Here is a 15,799-nt window from a genome sequence, read left to right as displayed (position 1 = left end):
ATGAGGCTTCTGCTTGACAGGTGCACGGTTATAGTGCGTTCAAGTTGAAGGGGATGTAGTCAGGTGTCTCGGGAGTCTAAGACATAGTTATACCATCCAAGGGAGCCAGCTCTTTCCGGTCTCCCGCAGAATAAAGAATAAAGCTCTTTAATAATTAAATTGTAGTGTGAGTGGTTGGTGAGCGGATTGCGGTGGGATTCTCAAACAACGCACAATTTCCTGGTTTGCTGTGGTGCAGGCAGAGAGCTGAAAGCTAAGGGAGGGGGAGAGAGCCAATGACCTGTAAACATGTTGAATTCCTCGAGATGCATTCCATTTAAGTTACCTACATGTACAGTTCTCTGCCATGTTCTGATTTCCAAGTGAAACATTGGCATGTTTGTGTTTCCAGTTTTATTAAATTAGTTTCTCTTTTTTTTTTTCCCTTTCAGAGAGCATTAGGTAATCAAAAGTCCACAGTAGTTGAATTCAGCAATAAAGATGCCTCTGAAATTAACAGTGAGCAAGATAAAGAAAATTCCTTAATCAAAAGTGAACCAAGAAGAATTAAAATATTTGATGGAGGGCAAGTACAAATTTTACTTTTTAAATGTACATTTAAACGCACTTTTTAAATGTACATTTGCTTTCATGTGACTGAAGACTTACCAGTGCCAATTTTATATAAATGTTGCAAGGTTTCTCAGCTTATTAACAGAATCTTCATGGCAAAATATATGTTAGATTATCGTGTTAAATAATTCCATTCTGATCAAGAGAATATTTAGGAAACATTGTAGGTCCTAGGAAGCGGTTAAGAACTGCTTTCAGGGTAAACTCTGGGTTTCACGTGGATTTACAATAAGGAGTGCCCTGGGCAATCTGCTGTCCGATAAATTTACTGCCTATCTGATGCCTTTGTATATCTGGTAATAAGAACATGTGGTAAAAGCTGACTATAGTTCTGGCGAAGCCAAGAAATATTTCAATATTTACAGTTGTAACTGAATTTAATAATAAGACAACTTTTGAAAGAGTGGCTTAGAAAAAGGGAGTACTCTGCTAAAATTAAACCTAGTATCAAGATTGTTTGATTAGAATTAGCTATTGCATTTTTAAGTGTTGATGCAAAAAGCTGGAATATTCTGTTACTTACATGTGCATAAAATTTGTATTGAGTATAAAGATTGTGACTTGCTGTATTTTGTAAGTTGAATTCTAATCATCAATATTTTCTCAAAGACACAGCATCCAATCTCCCTAATCATTTTTTTTTCTTTAAATTAGATATAAATCAAATGAAGAGTATGTATATGTCCGAGGCAGGGGAAGAGGAAAGTACATTTGTGAAGAATGTGGAATACGTTGTAAGAAACCTAGTATGTTAAAGAAACACATACGGACCCATACAGATGTCCGTCCCTACCACTGCACTTACTGTAACTTCTCCTTTAAGACGAAAGGTATGAGATGACATTGCTTCTTGGTCCTTTTTATATGCGTTGAGTTAGTAGAGCTAAGATCCAACTTTACATACTCTTTGACCCAGGATGCGGTAGCTTAAAGTGACTAATATAAATACATCTTGTCAACATGGTAGTCTTATTTCTTTATCTGTCTCTAGACTTCTCAAGGAAAAAAAAATTAATTATACGCTTTTACAATATATATAATAAATACAACATTTTAAAAGGAGCAACTGCCCTTTTTCATTTTACTCCCTAAATTAGAGTTGTATAACCTGATGACTAATACGTTTCAAAAATACTTTGGGGCAGAAGAGGAGAAAGAAATTTTCATGATTACAAGTAAACTCATTTCTATGCTAAAAGATTGAAGAAAAAGTTTAAATAATAACTATAGTAAACTTATAATGATTGTGTTCATATTTTATTATTTAATTTTAGGCATGAATAGCTATTTCTCTTTTTTCCATGATGTTTTTTGTTTTTTACCCAAATTCTATTGACTTTCAGCTTCAAAAATTTCTGTTGCACTATTTAATGTGTATACAACTCAGAACTAGTCATTAAAATTATATTTAGTACTCTTTTTCTGTATTCTTCATATGTTTTTATTTAAATTGTAAGTCTTTATTATAGTTTAGGTAATTTTACCCTCTCCAGATTTCCCAGTACTAATAATGAGTACACTACTTATAAAATAATGCTCACTTTCTCCATTAGGCTCCTTGCTTATGAATCATTATATAAAAATAAGTTACTTGAGACTTTAATTTCCTATACCACCCTTTAAAAACTGAGAATTTCTCTAAAACAAAACAATGTAATCATAAAATTACCTGTTTGAAGGCGTAGTATCTGTAAAAAATACTTAATTGATAATTTTTTTACAGAAGCTTTATTTTTATCTGTTTTGAGTGAATATTCACTTTTTTCCTGATTATGTTGGCCTTTGGGTTTTTGTTTTAAAGATTGGTCACCTCTTCAGCAAAATTGATTTCATTTTTTGCTTAGTATTAATTGGCATTTAAACAAGTTATGACGGGTAGCAATTAAGCAGCAGCTTCAAATTCACTCTCCTCGAATGCCAGTAATACCAGAGTGATAGAAATAACAGCAACAGGACTCTTCTTCAGCTCACTTTGAATGTTTCTGAATAGTTTCAAGACCTCATGAGTAATTGGGAGGTTCACCGTTGGTGGTCCTCTGATTGTGATGTGGATTCTCCTTCTGGAAATGGAGAGTGGGTTTCAGGATGCTCTTCCTGGCCTTGTGTGCAGGCTCTGATAAAAGAAAGTGCTTTGATCTCTTAACCCAATATATTGCTCTTTCACTGGTTTTGATCCTGTGATTAAGAAACCTCGGTCACTTTCCAATATGAGACCAGGAGGCCAGAAAGAAGCCAGTGTTACTAATAAAAGGTTACCAAATACAAAGCAATGTTGCTAAATAAAAGAGGATCGAGGTAGACTGTGAAATGGGTATTTTTTTTTTTTTGAAATGGGTATTTTTTAATAGAAGGAGGGAAAGGAATCAGGATAGTCAAAATTCATAAAAGAAGGAGAAGAAAGGGAGGAACACTTAGGCGTGGAAAACCAAATGAAACTACAGAGACTTCTTGGCAAAGAAAACTAACTACTCCGAATCACCAAATAGTAATCTTAGAGAAATAACTCAAAATGGCACTGAATCAAGTTTTAGACTGGTATTTCTTAAAAGACATGATGGAGCATAACGTCCCATGAAGAGTGAGCGAGCAGCCTTCACAGTATTCACATCTTCCACTTCTCAAACGTGCTGCTTATCTGAATTTACATTAAATGTCTTGTCAGGTAATTCACTGGAATTATGTGACAATAATCATTTGAAGAAAGCAACCCTCGCTAGGGAGACTGGTGAAGAAAATACTAGAAATTCAGTAATTTCGTCTTCTCAGCATGATAGTTCTTTATTTTACGGGTCAGCTTCCTTGTAGAAGTCTGCCTTCTATGAACATCTGTGAAACAGATTCCATAGTATCTTCTTAAAGTAGCTAACTAATAAGAGACTTGATTTTGGATTAGGCTGTAGATGTTGCCCTACTTGATTTGTTGTCCTAGGCAGTGCACCTCTACTTCTCATTGGATGTGCCTGGATAGTAGGAGAAGTAGTGATGAAAAGACAATGTTATAGGAATAGGAGTATGCAGAGAGAGCAAAATGCTGCCAAATGAATGATCTGCAGTGCTAGAAAGTGATGCTTCTGATGGTAATGCTTATAAATCTCTACTTCATTTGTTCTCAGTTTATTTTATGAGTACATTTTCAAAAGGATTTTAATTGACTTGTCTTCACTGTTCTGCTTTAAAGGTCAGTCAGCAGAAAATACACAGTGAGCTTGCATCTCGGCAAAATTTACTACCATTTCTATCACCAAAGGCTAGACTCCATATTGTAGCCATCCGAACCCAGAAACAACCTCATGTGCTTTCCAGAGGATTTAGATGAATGTTTATTAAATCTTTAAAAAATTTACTTAGTAAGTTAACGCACAAGGTTCATAGCATTTCAAGGGGCTATTTGCATCTTAATATGTATATTTTGCATGTTAAAATGCAGATTGTTTTGTTTATCTTAACTTATTTAAGAAGTAGGTTAATAATAAGTAATAGTTCAAATTGTGAGAAAATGTGCTTATTAAAAGCTTATATTCCCAAATTTACCTGGTTACAATTATCCATTAACTTCTATAAGAAACAAATAACATTCTCTAGCTGTCCGTATAGGGAACAAAAGCACTTTGAAAGAGACTATTAGTGGAACTCATAGTTGGGTCTGTAATATTGTTATTATATTAGAAAGTGCTTTGACTTACACGTGGAAATTTTAGCCATATTGAGATGGCCAAGCCATTTTTTATGACTTTTTAATGTGAAAATTTTGAAGCATACCATAAAGTAGAGATCTGTAAAATGAACTCCAATATACCAGCCACCTTTTACTAATCATTAACATTTTGCCATTTTGCTTCTTTTTTTTTTTTTTTAAAGTGTATTAAAAGTAACTCTCAGACATGGCCAAGCCATTTAAGTCAGGTGTCACCTCTACAATTACAGAAGTCAGGGTTTAATGGGTGTTAGATATTATCTGGACCATGCACCCACCTTCTCACACTTGAGCCCCTGAAGCACTAAGCTCTGGGCTGCTGTGCATACTGTCCACTGCAAGAATTGGCTTGAACAAGTGTGACCAGTGCCATGGACTTAGGGCTTTTGTAGTGGTACTGAGGTTTGACGAATACAGCAGTGGTGCAGGTCCTTTAGTTACTGCAGGCCCAAAGTTGAGACCAACAATTCAGACATATTTAGCTCCTTTAAAGGCTTATTTTCAGATACTACTTTGCCACTGCTCACCAAGCTAAGTCTTTAGATTTTGTTTCTTTTCTCAAAAGAGATGATTTTCCCTTGTCGGCAATTTTGTGTGTGTGTGTGGCACTATCCACTCAAGCTACTGGTTATCCTTAGAAGAATCTGAGCTCTCCCCAAGTTCATGATTACTTGGGACAGTTGTACCGGTGGTTCCCAGTTAACCTGACAATACTTAGATACATTAGCTACCAAAGGAAACACATCTTTAGAGATACTATCGTGAGGCTTATGGTCAATACGGGGAAGTAAAATTAGTGTAGGAAATTCTCATATTCCAAATGAGTTTTTAATAGCTAATCAAGCTTGAAATTTAACAAGGCAAATTCCCAGGTAAAGAAATAAAAAGGAAACTCCATGCCAGCATAATAGCAGACAGACACTTAAAAAAGAACAATGATTAAATGAATAAATAAATAGAATTTAAAATGAAAAAAAATGAATTCATGGAAAAGTCGAAGCCAGATATATGCCCCCCAGCCCTGAGGTTTTAATGTCAATCCTAGAATGGAGTCCAAGGCTTCTGAAATAAAGTCTGGCCCTTCTGCCCAGTGACTTTGTGGACCATGTAGGGAAAAGGCACCTGCTAAAAAGCAAAATGCTGATAAATCTGTTATGCCAATAAATTAATTAATTAGTTAATTAATTAAGATAAAATAACTGGTCTAGAATTAGTGGTCTGAAACCTGAAGTCACAAGTAAAAGTAATTGGAAAACTGACCCACCTAGCTATTTCTGCAACCCAGGGTCCTTAAGACTCTGTGGAGGACAATCTTGCTGAAGATAAGCTTACAATAGAAACTACAGAGCATGCAAGGAAACAAAGTACCATGGGGGAGATCCAGCAGACACAGTGAGAGATTCCAGGAACCACAGATCTTAGTGTAGTCCCAAAGGAACTTTAAATAGGCATAAAATGTTCTCAGAAATAATTGTGGACTACAGAATAGGAACCAAAGGCAAAAACAGACTTTACCCAAGTAGAGGAGGTAGATTTGAAAAAGAGAAGTTATTAGTAATAAACAGCAAAGTTATTACAACATATAGATAACCAGTATTTTCTTGGTCCAAATTTTAGTCTTGTAATTGTGTAATAACCACCGTCTGTGCTTTCATTTGAAATAGAACTGGAATTTGCCAGTATTGACAAATGCAATAGCAAAATAATACTACGTAAGCTTAGTAAACATTCTTTTCCCTTAAGGAAATCTGACAAAACACATGAAGTCCAAGACACATAGCAAGAAATGTGTGGATTTAGGCGTCTCAGTAGGTTTAATAGATGAACAAGATACAGAAGAATCAGGTAAGGCTTTATTCCATATTTTTCATAAATGCTGTGTACAATGTGCTATTTTTTTGCATCCATATGCTTCTTTCGTCCCACTAATACTTCCTAGTTCTTATTGTCATTACTGCTTCTTTACCTGATGCAATAGACTCCTAATCAGTTTTCCCATCTTTAATTTGTCTTCCTTCCTACCCATCCATCCCCTGAAGCACATGTCTGGTCATACTACTTCTCTGCTGCAAGTCTTTCGTTGGTTTCCATTTGCCTACCAAATAAGTGATGCGCCTCTTGACCTCACATCCTCCAAGTCCATTGTAATCTGGTGTCCACCTACTTCTTCACCCTTGTTTCTCATTTCTTTGTTTCACCTGCCCTAATGCTTAAATTTCCTGCTTACGTGACATTGATCTGGCTGTCTGTGTTTCCAACCCTCCCTTAAAAACCCCCCACCCTCAAACCCCATGCAAACGTGGCTCCCCGTGTGCACTGGACAAAATCTTCCTTCCCTTCAAGGTCGAGCTCAAATCCACTGCCGCCATGAAGCCTTCTCTGATTTTCCCTTCCCATGCTGCGGGAAGCCATTTTTCCTTCTCTCAGCTTCTGTAGTATGTTAGAGTTTGCTCCCTGAAAGCACTGAATCTCCTTCTGCCCTATTTTTGGATTATTTACAAATGCTTACCTCACCTCTTCACGGAGACTCTTGAGCATGTCCTGAGCAGAATTGATGAAGGAGTGCTACTCCCCTCACCCACAGCCCTTAGTGTGGTGCCTGGCACAGAGCAGCTGCTCTGGAAATGTTTGTGGAGTAAAACATTTGTTTGCTTCCCCAAAATGTTTGTTATTTAGAAAAAGTTAACTGGTTGTTTTTGTAACAGTGTTAACTCAACAAATATAAGTGTTTATCTCTAACCAATTTTGAGGGAAAATAAACCTGTTCCTCTGTTCTAATTAGAGAGTAGAATTATTCTTTCATAAGACTTTATTTTTAAGGCAAGAATTTATCAACCAAAGAGATAAGTTTTCTTTAGAAAGTTGTCCTACTTTTTTTTGAAACCTGCCCTAAATTAGGCCTTTTTATTTGCTTGCTGTGTTTTTGTTGATATGCATTAGTTTGATGCCTAGAGAATTTCCAAAGAGCAAATGGTGAGGACATCATTGAAAATATAGGTAAAAGGCAAACTCTTTTTATTCCACCTGACAACCAGTAACACACTAAATGAATCACCCTGAATTTATTTCTAAATATGCAAAGGAAGTGACTCACATCTTAAATGGTACAGCTGATATGATTCAGTATTTTAAGCACACAGAAAGAATTGCCTTTAACTCTCTTTTGAGAATAAACTGACACATCTTGATAGAAGACAAAGATAATCATAATAAATTTAGGACCATAAGGAGCTTTTTAAGTGTTTTAGATACCTTGATGCTTTGATACATATTGGAGATGCCAATATCAGGATATAAAACTGTGTATCACATTCACATACAGATATCTTTTCTGTCCTAGGAACATATTCATTAAAAGCTGATTTTCAAATTGCCATAAATTGAATTCTGTATTGTGTTTTTGTTTAAAGACACTTACACATTTAATAGAATTAATTATAATTACTTCTAATACAAACAGTTGTTTGATTTATTTTCTGCTGCTAGTAATCATGCGGTACATTAACTGCCATAATGAAGCCAAGAAAAAAATTTTTTACTCTATTATTTGCCTTTATTATTTGCTGTATTATTATATAGAGTCATTCGGAAGTAAAAAGCTAGGAAGAATGAATAAGTTTCAGCAAGTTTATTATCACCCACAGATACAAAAGGAACAAAGTAAAAATGTGAAATGCTAATGTCCAAAAAACGTATTAAATGTAGAAAGTATTGTTACAATATACTCTCATTTACATGTTTTACTTCTTCAGGAAGATGTCTTATAAAATTAAGGAAAATATCTGTAGAATTCTCTAAAGTTAAAGGAAGGTTGTGTTTATATCCTAAATTTGCATAGGAAAATTAAGTGTGCTTTCCATTAATTGTCATGCATTGTTTAGATTGGCTGACTGATGGGATTACTTGTCTCTCCATTGATTTTTGTATTTCTCCACTCATTCACTTGAAGCAGATTTTAGATTATAACTCAAACTTGATAACCTAATTCTCTATTCAGATGAGATCTTCTGATAAAACTACGTAGTTTTACTTGTTTTACTCTTGGTTAATTTTTTTTTTTAATTACTGTAATTATGGGTAGCATACTCCGTTTTTTTCACAATTTTGGCTTGAATAGTAAATTATAGCATATAGATGGATTTTACCAGGTACTGTGCTTAATAATTCTTTGTGACTATGCCAACAAACATATTCTACTCTTGCTTTATTAGGGGCTTGGAATATAGGTATAAAAGTAGTAACTTTTGTCGCTTTATATTCTTATTCTCATTCTTCTTATTCTCATTCTTCTGTTTTGTGCTTTTAAAAAAATATTTTGATTCAAAAAAAATTTTTTGGAATGCAAAAAGATTACAAAGAGTTTCATTACATGCAGTCATGTATTCGCATTAGACTTGAGTATTATATTTTCTTGTGTTTGCCTCAAGTCTTTTTCATAAATTCAGTGTATTTTTGAAAAAACACAGCCAAGCAGATCATTTACACATCAGGTCATCTTTGCTGGTCAGTCTCCCAGAGGCAAACCCTAATTGCAGTTAGGGGTTTTCTTTTCAATTCATTTAACGTACGTTCATATATCCATGAACAGTGTGTGGTTGGTTGGTTTGTGTTTTAAATTTGCATTAACAGCACCACCTTGTATGTAGATACCCAGAAAATTAATTTTGCTTTATAATTTTAAATTGCTTTCTAGAACAATTTCTGTCTCTGCACATCCTCAACTGTGCCTTATACTGTAAGAATTTAAATTGCGGCTGATTGGATGAATAAAAGCCTGCCGTCTTTGTGTTTTCTTGATTACTGTCCTAAGGTTGAATCTTATTATCCTTTGAAAAGAAGCTCCACTCCATTAAATCAATGATAGTTGGAGATGGGAGCTTGCTTAACAGTGCCTCAGCTGACTGTATTTTTAGGGGAGAAAGTCCAGAAGCCTGCAGTAGGATGCAGGCTTCCCGCATGTCTGGAGGGGATCTGATTTTCTAGTGGAAGCTGGCCTGTAAGTGCAGCACCCCAGGGCTGTGGTGGCTAGGCTCTTTCTGTCTGTGCCCACTCACTAGGTAATCTCATTCAGCCTTCTGCCAGTAAATACCACCTATCTGCTGCTTATGCTAGTCCTCTCCCCAAACTGGTGCATCCATACATCTGCTCACCATCCCCCACTGGTGGGTCTAATGGGCTCCTCAAGTTGGATTGCCCCAATCTTCCGATTGACCCCTTACCTCTAAGAAGCACACTTCCCCTAACATCTTCTCCCATCCTTCCAGCTGCTAGACCAAAAGTCATGATTTTGCTTAAAACCCTCTAGTGGTTTCCTGTCTCCTTCAGAGCTCCAGTCTGCTACATGCAGGGAGCTCTCGGGCCCACTCACGTTCCTCACCCCGTCTCTCCCAAACTTGTCTCCCATTTCTTCTGTCCTTGCTCACTCAACGACACCCACACACATCCCCCCTGCTCTTTATGAAACCACCCAGCAGGTCCCACCCTGGGGCCTTGTGCACATGTCGTCATGTCCTTCAGCCTCTGCTCCAATGGCACCAGCTCAGCAAGGCCTCCTGAGACCCCCTGGATAGAGAGCACCTCACTCACTCCTCTCTCTCCTACTTTATTTTTGCTTATTGCACTTACCCTACCAGGTGTGTGTGTGTGTGTGTGTGTGTCTGTGTGTGTGTGTGTGTGTGTGTTTTAATATCAGTTTCTTTCAACTAGAAAATAAAACAAGAGGACAGAGATTTTATTGTATTCACTGCCCTCTCTCCGACATCTTAGGATGTTGCTGGCAAGTGATAGATAGTAAATAGTTGTTGATTTAATGAAGGACTTGGGGTGGGGGGGAGTGGACCTACAATCTGTCAGAAAGTTTTTCAGTATTATTATTTTTAGAATTTGGCATGTTAATTTTCCATTAAATCCCTTCACTAAAATTAGACGGTAGCTATCATACGGTATTTAATGCCTCTACCCATAAACAGCGTTTACATGTTATGGCGAAGGTAGACACAGGTATTGTTGAAGTGATGATGGTGTCAGTTTGTTCATTTGTTATTTATTGGTCACGGGATCAGAAGACGAGAAAATGATTCAAGTTATCTGATTGTTCTGTTTTCCATCAGTAATGATCACTCCAGATTGATGAAGATCTTTTTCAGTAGTTTCAGAAAGAAAAGTTGCTTGTCCTGTCAATGTGTTCTTTTGCTTATTTAGCACTTGGGCAGCTATAGATGATGTGCATGCCACTGCCCTCAGGCTCAGAAGCTCTTTGCCTGGCCAGTGGTGTTGGCATGAACGTGGACTTGGCTGGGATTGGGGCAGGAGCAGGGATGCCTGCTTCGTTGCCCAAGGATGACTAAGGGTGTCCCAGAAGAAAGGGAATGGGACTTACTTATCTATACATTGCTTTATTTGAAAGAAAAAGTATTGGTAAGGAGGTAGGATAAGGGAAGGCAACATTCTGGACCAAAAGGATTGCTTGGGCAAAACCCCCGAGGTTAGGAGAAAGGAGCAAGATGCTAAGCATGTAACTGGGACAGGGCGCATACCTGACAGGGGCTGCGGGACAGGGCAGACTATGCAAGAGAGTTTTAGCCCTAGGAGCAGTGGTTCCAGGTGTCAACTATACTCACTTGTCCTTAGATGTAATCAGAGTCTCTGCTGTGGCAGTTTATACCAATTTCTTGATGTTGTGACATTTGAAAACCATTCTTTCTTCAGTATGTTTTTTTCTAGTATTTTTATTCTTTTAAACATTAATGATACATAAAGTCTTCCTTTGATTTAAAAAGTTTAATTTTTTTTTTTTATGTCATCTAAAGTCATTTAAATCCATTGCCTCCTTGGGCATATATACCCCTGTCTTTCAATCCAGCTTATTTTTTCAAATGTTTTTGAAACAAGGAAAGAAAAGATAATAGGGCTTTTAATCTGTGACTGTGGAATTTTCATTGCTGAGCTTTTTGGTTTTGCTTTGCTTTGTTTTTGTTTTTGTTTTTTTCTCCCTGATGCTGCTGTTTTATTTCATAGTGGGAAATTAGACTGTAATGGCTGAAAGGAGCGAGTTCATTAAGTGGATGGTCCTATTCAGCAACAGTAAAAAATACCATGAAGCAAAAGCCTCTTTCTGGAAAAGCTGTTTTAAAGAGAGTGCCCCTGAGCTTCAACATCCCCCATTCCCCAGTAGATGGAGTTTACAAGTTCAGGTGGGAAATGTGGTTTGGTTTTTCCCTTGTGACATTCAGTTGTATGTTTACGTATAAATGTGCAATGACACATTTAGATCTTGCTCTTTATGTATTAAATTAAGGAGCACTGTTTCCCCTGGAATTAATTAGCCAGTGTCACTCTGGTATAGAATTATCCCTTTGGACTAGACTCTTATAAGAGGTAAGGGACTTGAATTGTTTCTGCTTTAATGTTTGTGTATATTTTAAAATCTTGCCCTCATCGTCTCCATAAGGAAGTAATAAATTGTAGCAGCTTGTTACGAAGTCTTTCACTTTACCTTCAATTTCCTTTCCCAAGGAAACATACAAATTATTAGAAATACAGTTGTAGGCAATGAAGTGGCTGACTTTTAAACAGGAAGGAAAATCAATGTTTTCAAGTATTGCAATTTTAAATTTTGAAATATATACCTCCTGGTGGACTGAAGCTGAGGGGTCTGAGGCTGGTCAGTGCTGAGTGATCTTATATGCTAGCTTCGCCTCTCTGGGCCCTCCTCCCCACTGAGGTTTCCAGTCCCCCTAGGCACAGTCTCAAGATCCCATGTAAGGATCAGACACACGCATGTTCCTTCTGAGGCTTTCGATACCACATAGGATCCTCCATTCTTCTCAACATTCCTGCCTGATGGTGTTCTCCACCTTCCTGGCCCACTAGATGAAAACCAATGGCAAAATTGTATTGTGCAACGTAGGATCTTTGCACACGGAACGTGCTGTCTTCTCTTTAATGGTGAACGGTTTTATCAAATGCTTTTGTAGCACCCTGGGATCTTGATATTATTTCTCAGATTTGTGATCTAACAGATCTGATACTGAACCTTGGTGCAGTTCACTGCCAGAAACCACACTGGCATTCCAGATGCTGCATATATGTTTACAGTAAACATTCAGGAAAAATGCGAAGGTTTGGCCAGTGGTAAGGTGCCTCTGCACTTCTCAACGGTGAGCTTTCTTACCTTTATTTCAAAAAGGTAGTGACTGCGCTAGCTTTTCAGATGCCTCTCATGCCCGCGCAACGGCAGTTGTCCAGGGACAGCTGGTCTAGCCCTGTGCAAAGAGAAAGTCTGAAATAACTAAGTAAACTCCACCAGCTGACTGTCCTTTGTCATCTAGCTTTTCTTAAACAGTTGAAATCTGTCACTACTGATGCTGATAGATTATAGTTGTCTACTAAAGAATATAGTGATTAAAGAAAATAAGTAACCTGATTCAGAGGCTCCATGTCTTTTGGGAAACCATTCCTCTAAAATGTCAAAGCTTGATCAGTATGAAAATTTGTGACATTGTCTTCTCTAGATACTGATTTAGATTCCTACATAATTTTGATAGCTACATGACATGTTTCTGGTTTAACAGTGTGGCAGCTGTGCCACCCTTGGAGTCCTACTATACTGTCAGGGGGACAATTTGATTTGGCACACATTAATGAACTTCACATACATATGATCAATGCTAACAGGACATGTAAGCACTTCCTGTATATATTTAAATCTTGATCACCTCGGACATCTAAGAAACAGGGTAAATCCTTTTAAAGGAAAAAAAAAAAACCCACAGTAGTGTTGTTTGGGAGACCTGATTCTAAATGCTATACTTATCCAGAGTAGCACCCAGAAACCTATACCAAGGATAGTGCTTTAGGTTTACAGGGAAAATTTGGGGGTTTGGTTTTTATATTGATCTTTTCTGTGGCACACCAAGATATATCACCAAGAAATATCATCTCTGAGCTTTCATTCATTCAACAAAATTTATTAAAGAGTCAAAATAGATGGTTTTACTACAAAGTATCTCACTGGAATATTTCTTTTTTGTTGTTGTTTTTTAGAAAAAGAATGAAAACCGGGGGGGAGGAGGGGAAGCATAGAGAGGGAGAGAGAATCTTAAACAGGCTCCACGCCCAGCACCGAGCCTGACTCAGGGCTGGATCTCACCACCTTGAGATCATGACCTGAGCTACAATCAAGAAGGAGTCAAACACTTAACTGCCTATGCCACCCAGATGCCCCCGGAATATTTATTTCATAAATACTATTCAGTAATGTCTTAGCCAGCTTACAACTTTCTGGCAAAAGTCCAAGGCACCCTAATGCTGTATATTTCTTTAGTTATTCCTTTATGTCTGCCTCATTTTGTCTATTTTCCTCAAGGTTTACTCGGGGTTTATTTCTCCTTAAGTATTTCATTTCCTGGCATTATCTTCAATCTTTTTTTTTTTTTTTTAATTATCCTAAACCTATTCTCTACTGTGCCAGTCAGCACGATACTCAGAATATCCTTCCCCAAGGTCATGTGCATGCTCCCTGGTTGTTAAACAGGACTTATTAAAGGACAGTGTGAAAATGGTGTGATAAAGGACCCAAGACTCTTGATTTTTAAAATTCCTTGCTACCCTTAGCAACAGCAGGCTGCATGCCTATCCATTTTATCCTTCAGCAGATGAATTCTCCTCATTTCCAAGTGGAGTGAATTTACAGATGCTAGAAATCATTTACTTTGAATGGAACAGGAGGAATTACACATATTTCTAAGGCAGCCATTAAAATGTGGACATTTGGCATTTAAAAGAAGTTTCCATTTAGTTACAATTATAATAGTATGTGCTCACGAAAAGTCCGATCCCTCCAGCCAGCCGCACATGGCGCTCCTATTTTTCTTGCCATACAAAATTACATAGTCTCAGGAATTTTGTCCCTGTGTTCTCAGGGTATTAGTTGAATACTTTCTCGTTTTCACCTTTTGTGTCAAAAACCATGCTGCCGGCTATTTGCTTTTCATGCCTTGATCCAAAGAATGTTTTTGTCAACAGAATGCCGGACCTCAGTGCTAGGAATGTTAATATGTGCCTTCAGCTGCCAAACTGGGAGAACCATCGAGTGTGGCAGAGCGCAGCTGGGACACATGATTCTTGTTGGGGGTTTAAGCCAACGATAATGCGTGTAAGATAATGATGTTGGATTGCAGCATTTAAAGCCTGTATCACATTTACCCTTAAAGTGAATTGAAGTGAATTTTTCTAAATGAAATTCTGTTGACATGAAACCTGTACAGCATGTTTCTGTCACTGGGATTTTCATGGAAAACATGGTTGCGCCTTTTTAAGAAAAATTTCCATCTACAATAGGAAATCATAATAGCTCTGAAGATTTATATGTAAGATAAAGAAGTGCTAATATCATTAGTGAATGACACAGGTGTCTTTCGGTTTACTTCCTAAAGTTAACAAATGTTAAACCCTGGCCTGTTACATCCTTAATGTTGTTTTCATCCTTTTTTAAAAAAAAACAAAAACAAAATAACACAATAATTTATTACTGTTGTAGTCGTGGGCTTTAAAAGAGTTTCTCCCCAGGTTCCTGCTGTCTGTCTGGATCTCCACGTGATATTTCTAAACATAAGAGAAAAACAAAAACAGGCAGGTTACAACAGAGAATTCAGATATTGGAGGGAGTGGTGCTGACCTCTTGTGAATCCGACTCTTCCAGCAGGTGTCACTGTCTGGCAGCGATGGGAGGGCAGGATGCAGTTCATCCGACCCACACTGGATTTTGAAATACATCTCTAGGGAACTTGTGTGACATAAGTTTATCGAAACCTTTACTTTTAAAGAACAATATTACTGCATTGCGTACCTCCTCTTTCCCTCATGAGTTTCAATTCACAGAAAATAAAGGAATTAATTATCCACTCACATAAAATTTTACCGAATATTGGAAAAATATACAAACAGGGAATGTGTCTAGGAGGATGTAAACTAAATAGAACTTGTAAGGAAAAAAAAAAAAAGAACTTGTAAGGACCACGCATTTATGAATTTGTTAAGCAAGTATGGATTTTTTTATGTCTGGTCTAGAGGCCCTGGGGGACACAGAGGGGCAAGTTACTGCCTTTACCCTCCTGGAGTGTTACACTCTATATCGTGTGCACCAAGAAAAGAACAATTGTAGTAGAATAGTAGGAAGCCCGTACATCTTATTGGCGTAATGACAGGACTCCTAAATACATGAAAATCTGGTTCCAAATTTTGGCTTTGAAGATTCCTAGCCATATAGATGTCTCTTAACTTCCTTGCATAGGATGAGTTTGATATCACTGCTGTCATGCAGTGCCTTTTAGATTTTGAAACAGGACAGCAGAGTATGGATGTTGACAGACTTTTTTCTGGAAAGCGCTTGATAGTGAATATTTCAGGTTTTGTGGGTCATACAGCCTTCATCACAACTACTAACATTTGTGGTTGTGACCAAAAGCTGCCTTAGACAGTTTGTAAACCAGG

General features: G+C 37.4%; 1 protein-coding gene across 4 annotated transcripts in view; it reads left to right on the top strand.

Annotated features, from left to right (window-relative positions):
- HIVEP1 (HIVEP zinc finger 1) overlaps positions 1-15,799 on the top strand; it is a 145,005-nt gene that overhangs the window by 111,333 nt on the left and 17,873 nt on the right. For all 4 annotated transcript variants that reach the window (XM_041770094.1, XM_041770096.1, XM_041770093.1 and 1 more), the window contains exons 5-7: positions 432-565; positions 1,267-1,442; positions 6,050-6,151. In XM_041770094.1, coding sequence (XP_041626028.1) covers positions 432-565; positions 1,267-1,442; positions 6,050-6,151 — 412 coding nt within the window. The remainder of the gene's footprint in view (positions 1-431; positions 566-1,266; positions 1,443-6,049; positions 6,152-15,799) is intronic.

The sequence above is a fragment of the Vulpes lagopus genome, chromosome 10 (assembly GCF_018345385.1).
Source record: "Vulpes lagopus strain Blue_001 chromosome 10, ASM1834538v1, whole genome shotgun sequence".
Lineage (NCBI taxonomy): Eukaryota > Metazoa > Chordata > Mammalia > Carnivora > Canidae > Vulpes > Vulpes lagopus.
This window is presented reverse-complemented; position numbering and strand designations above follow the sequence as displayed.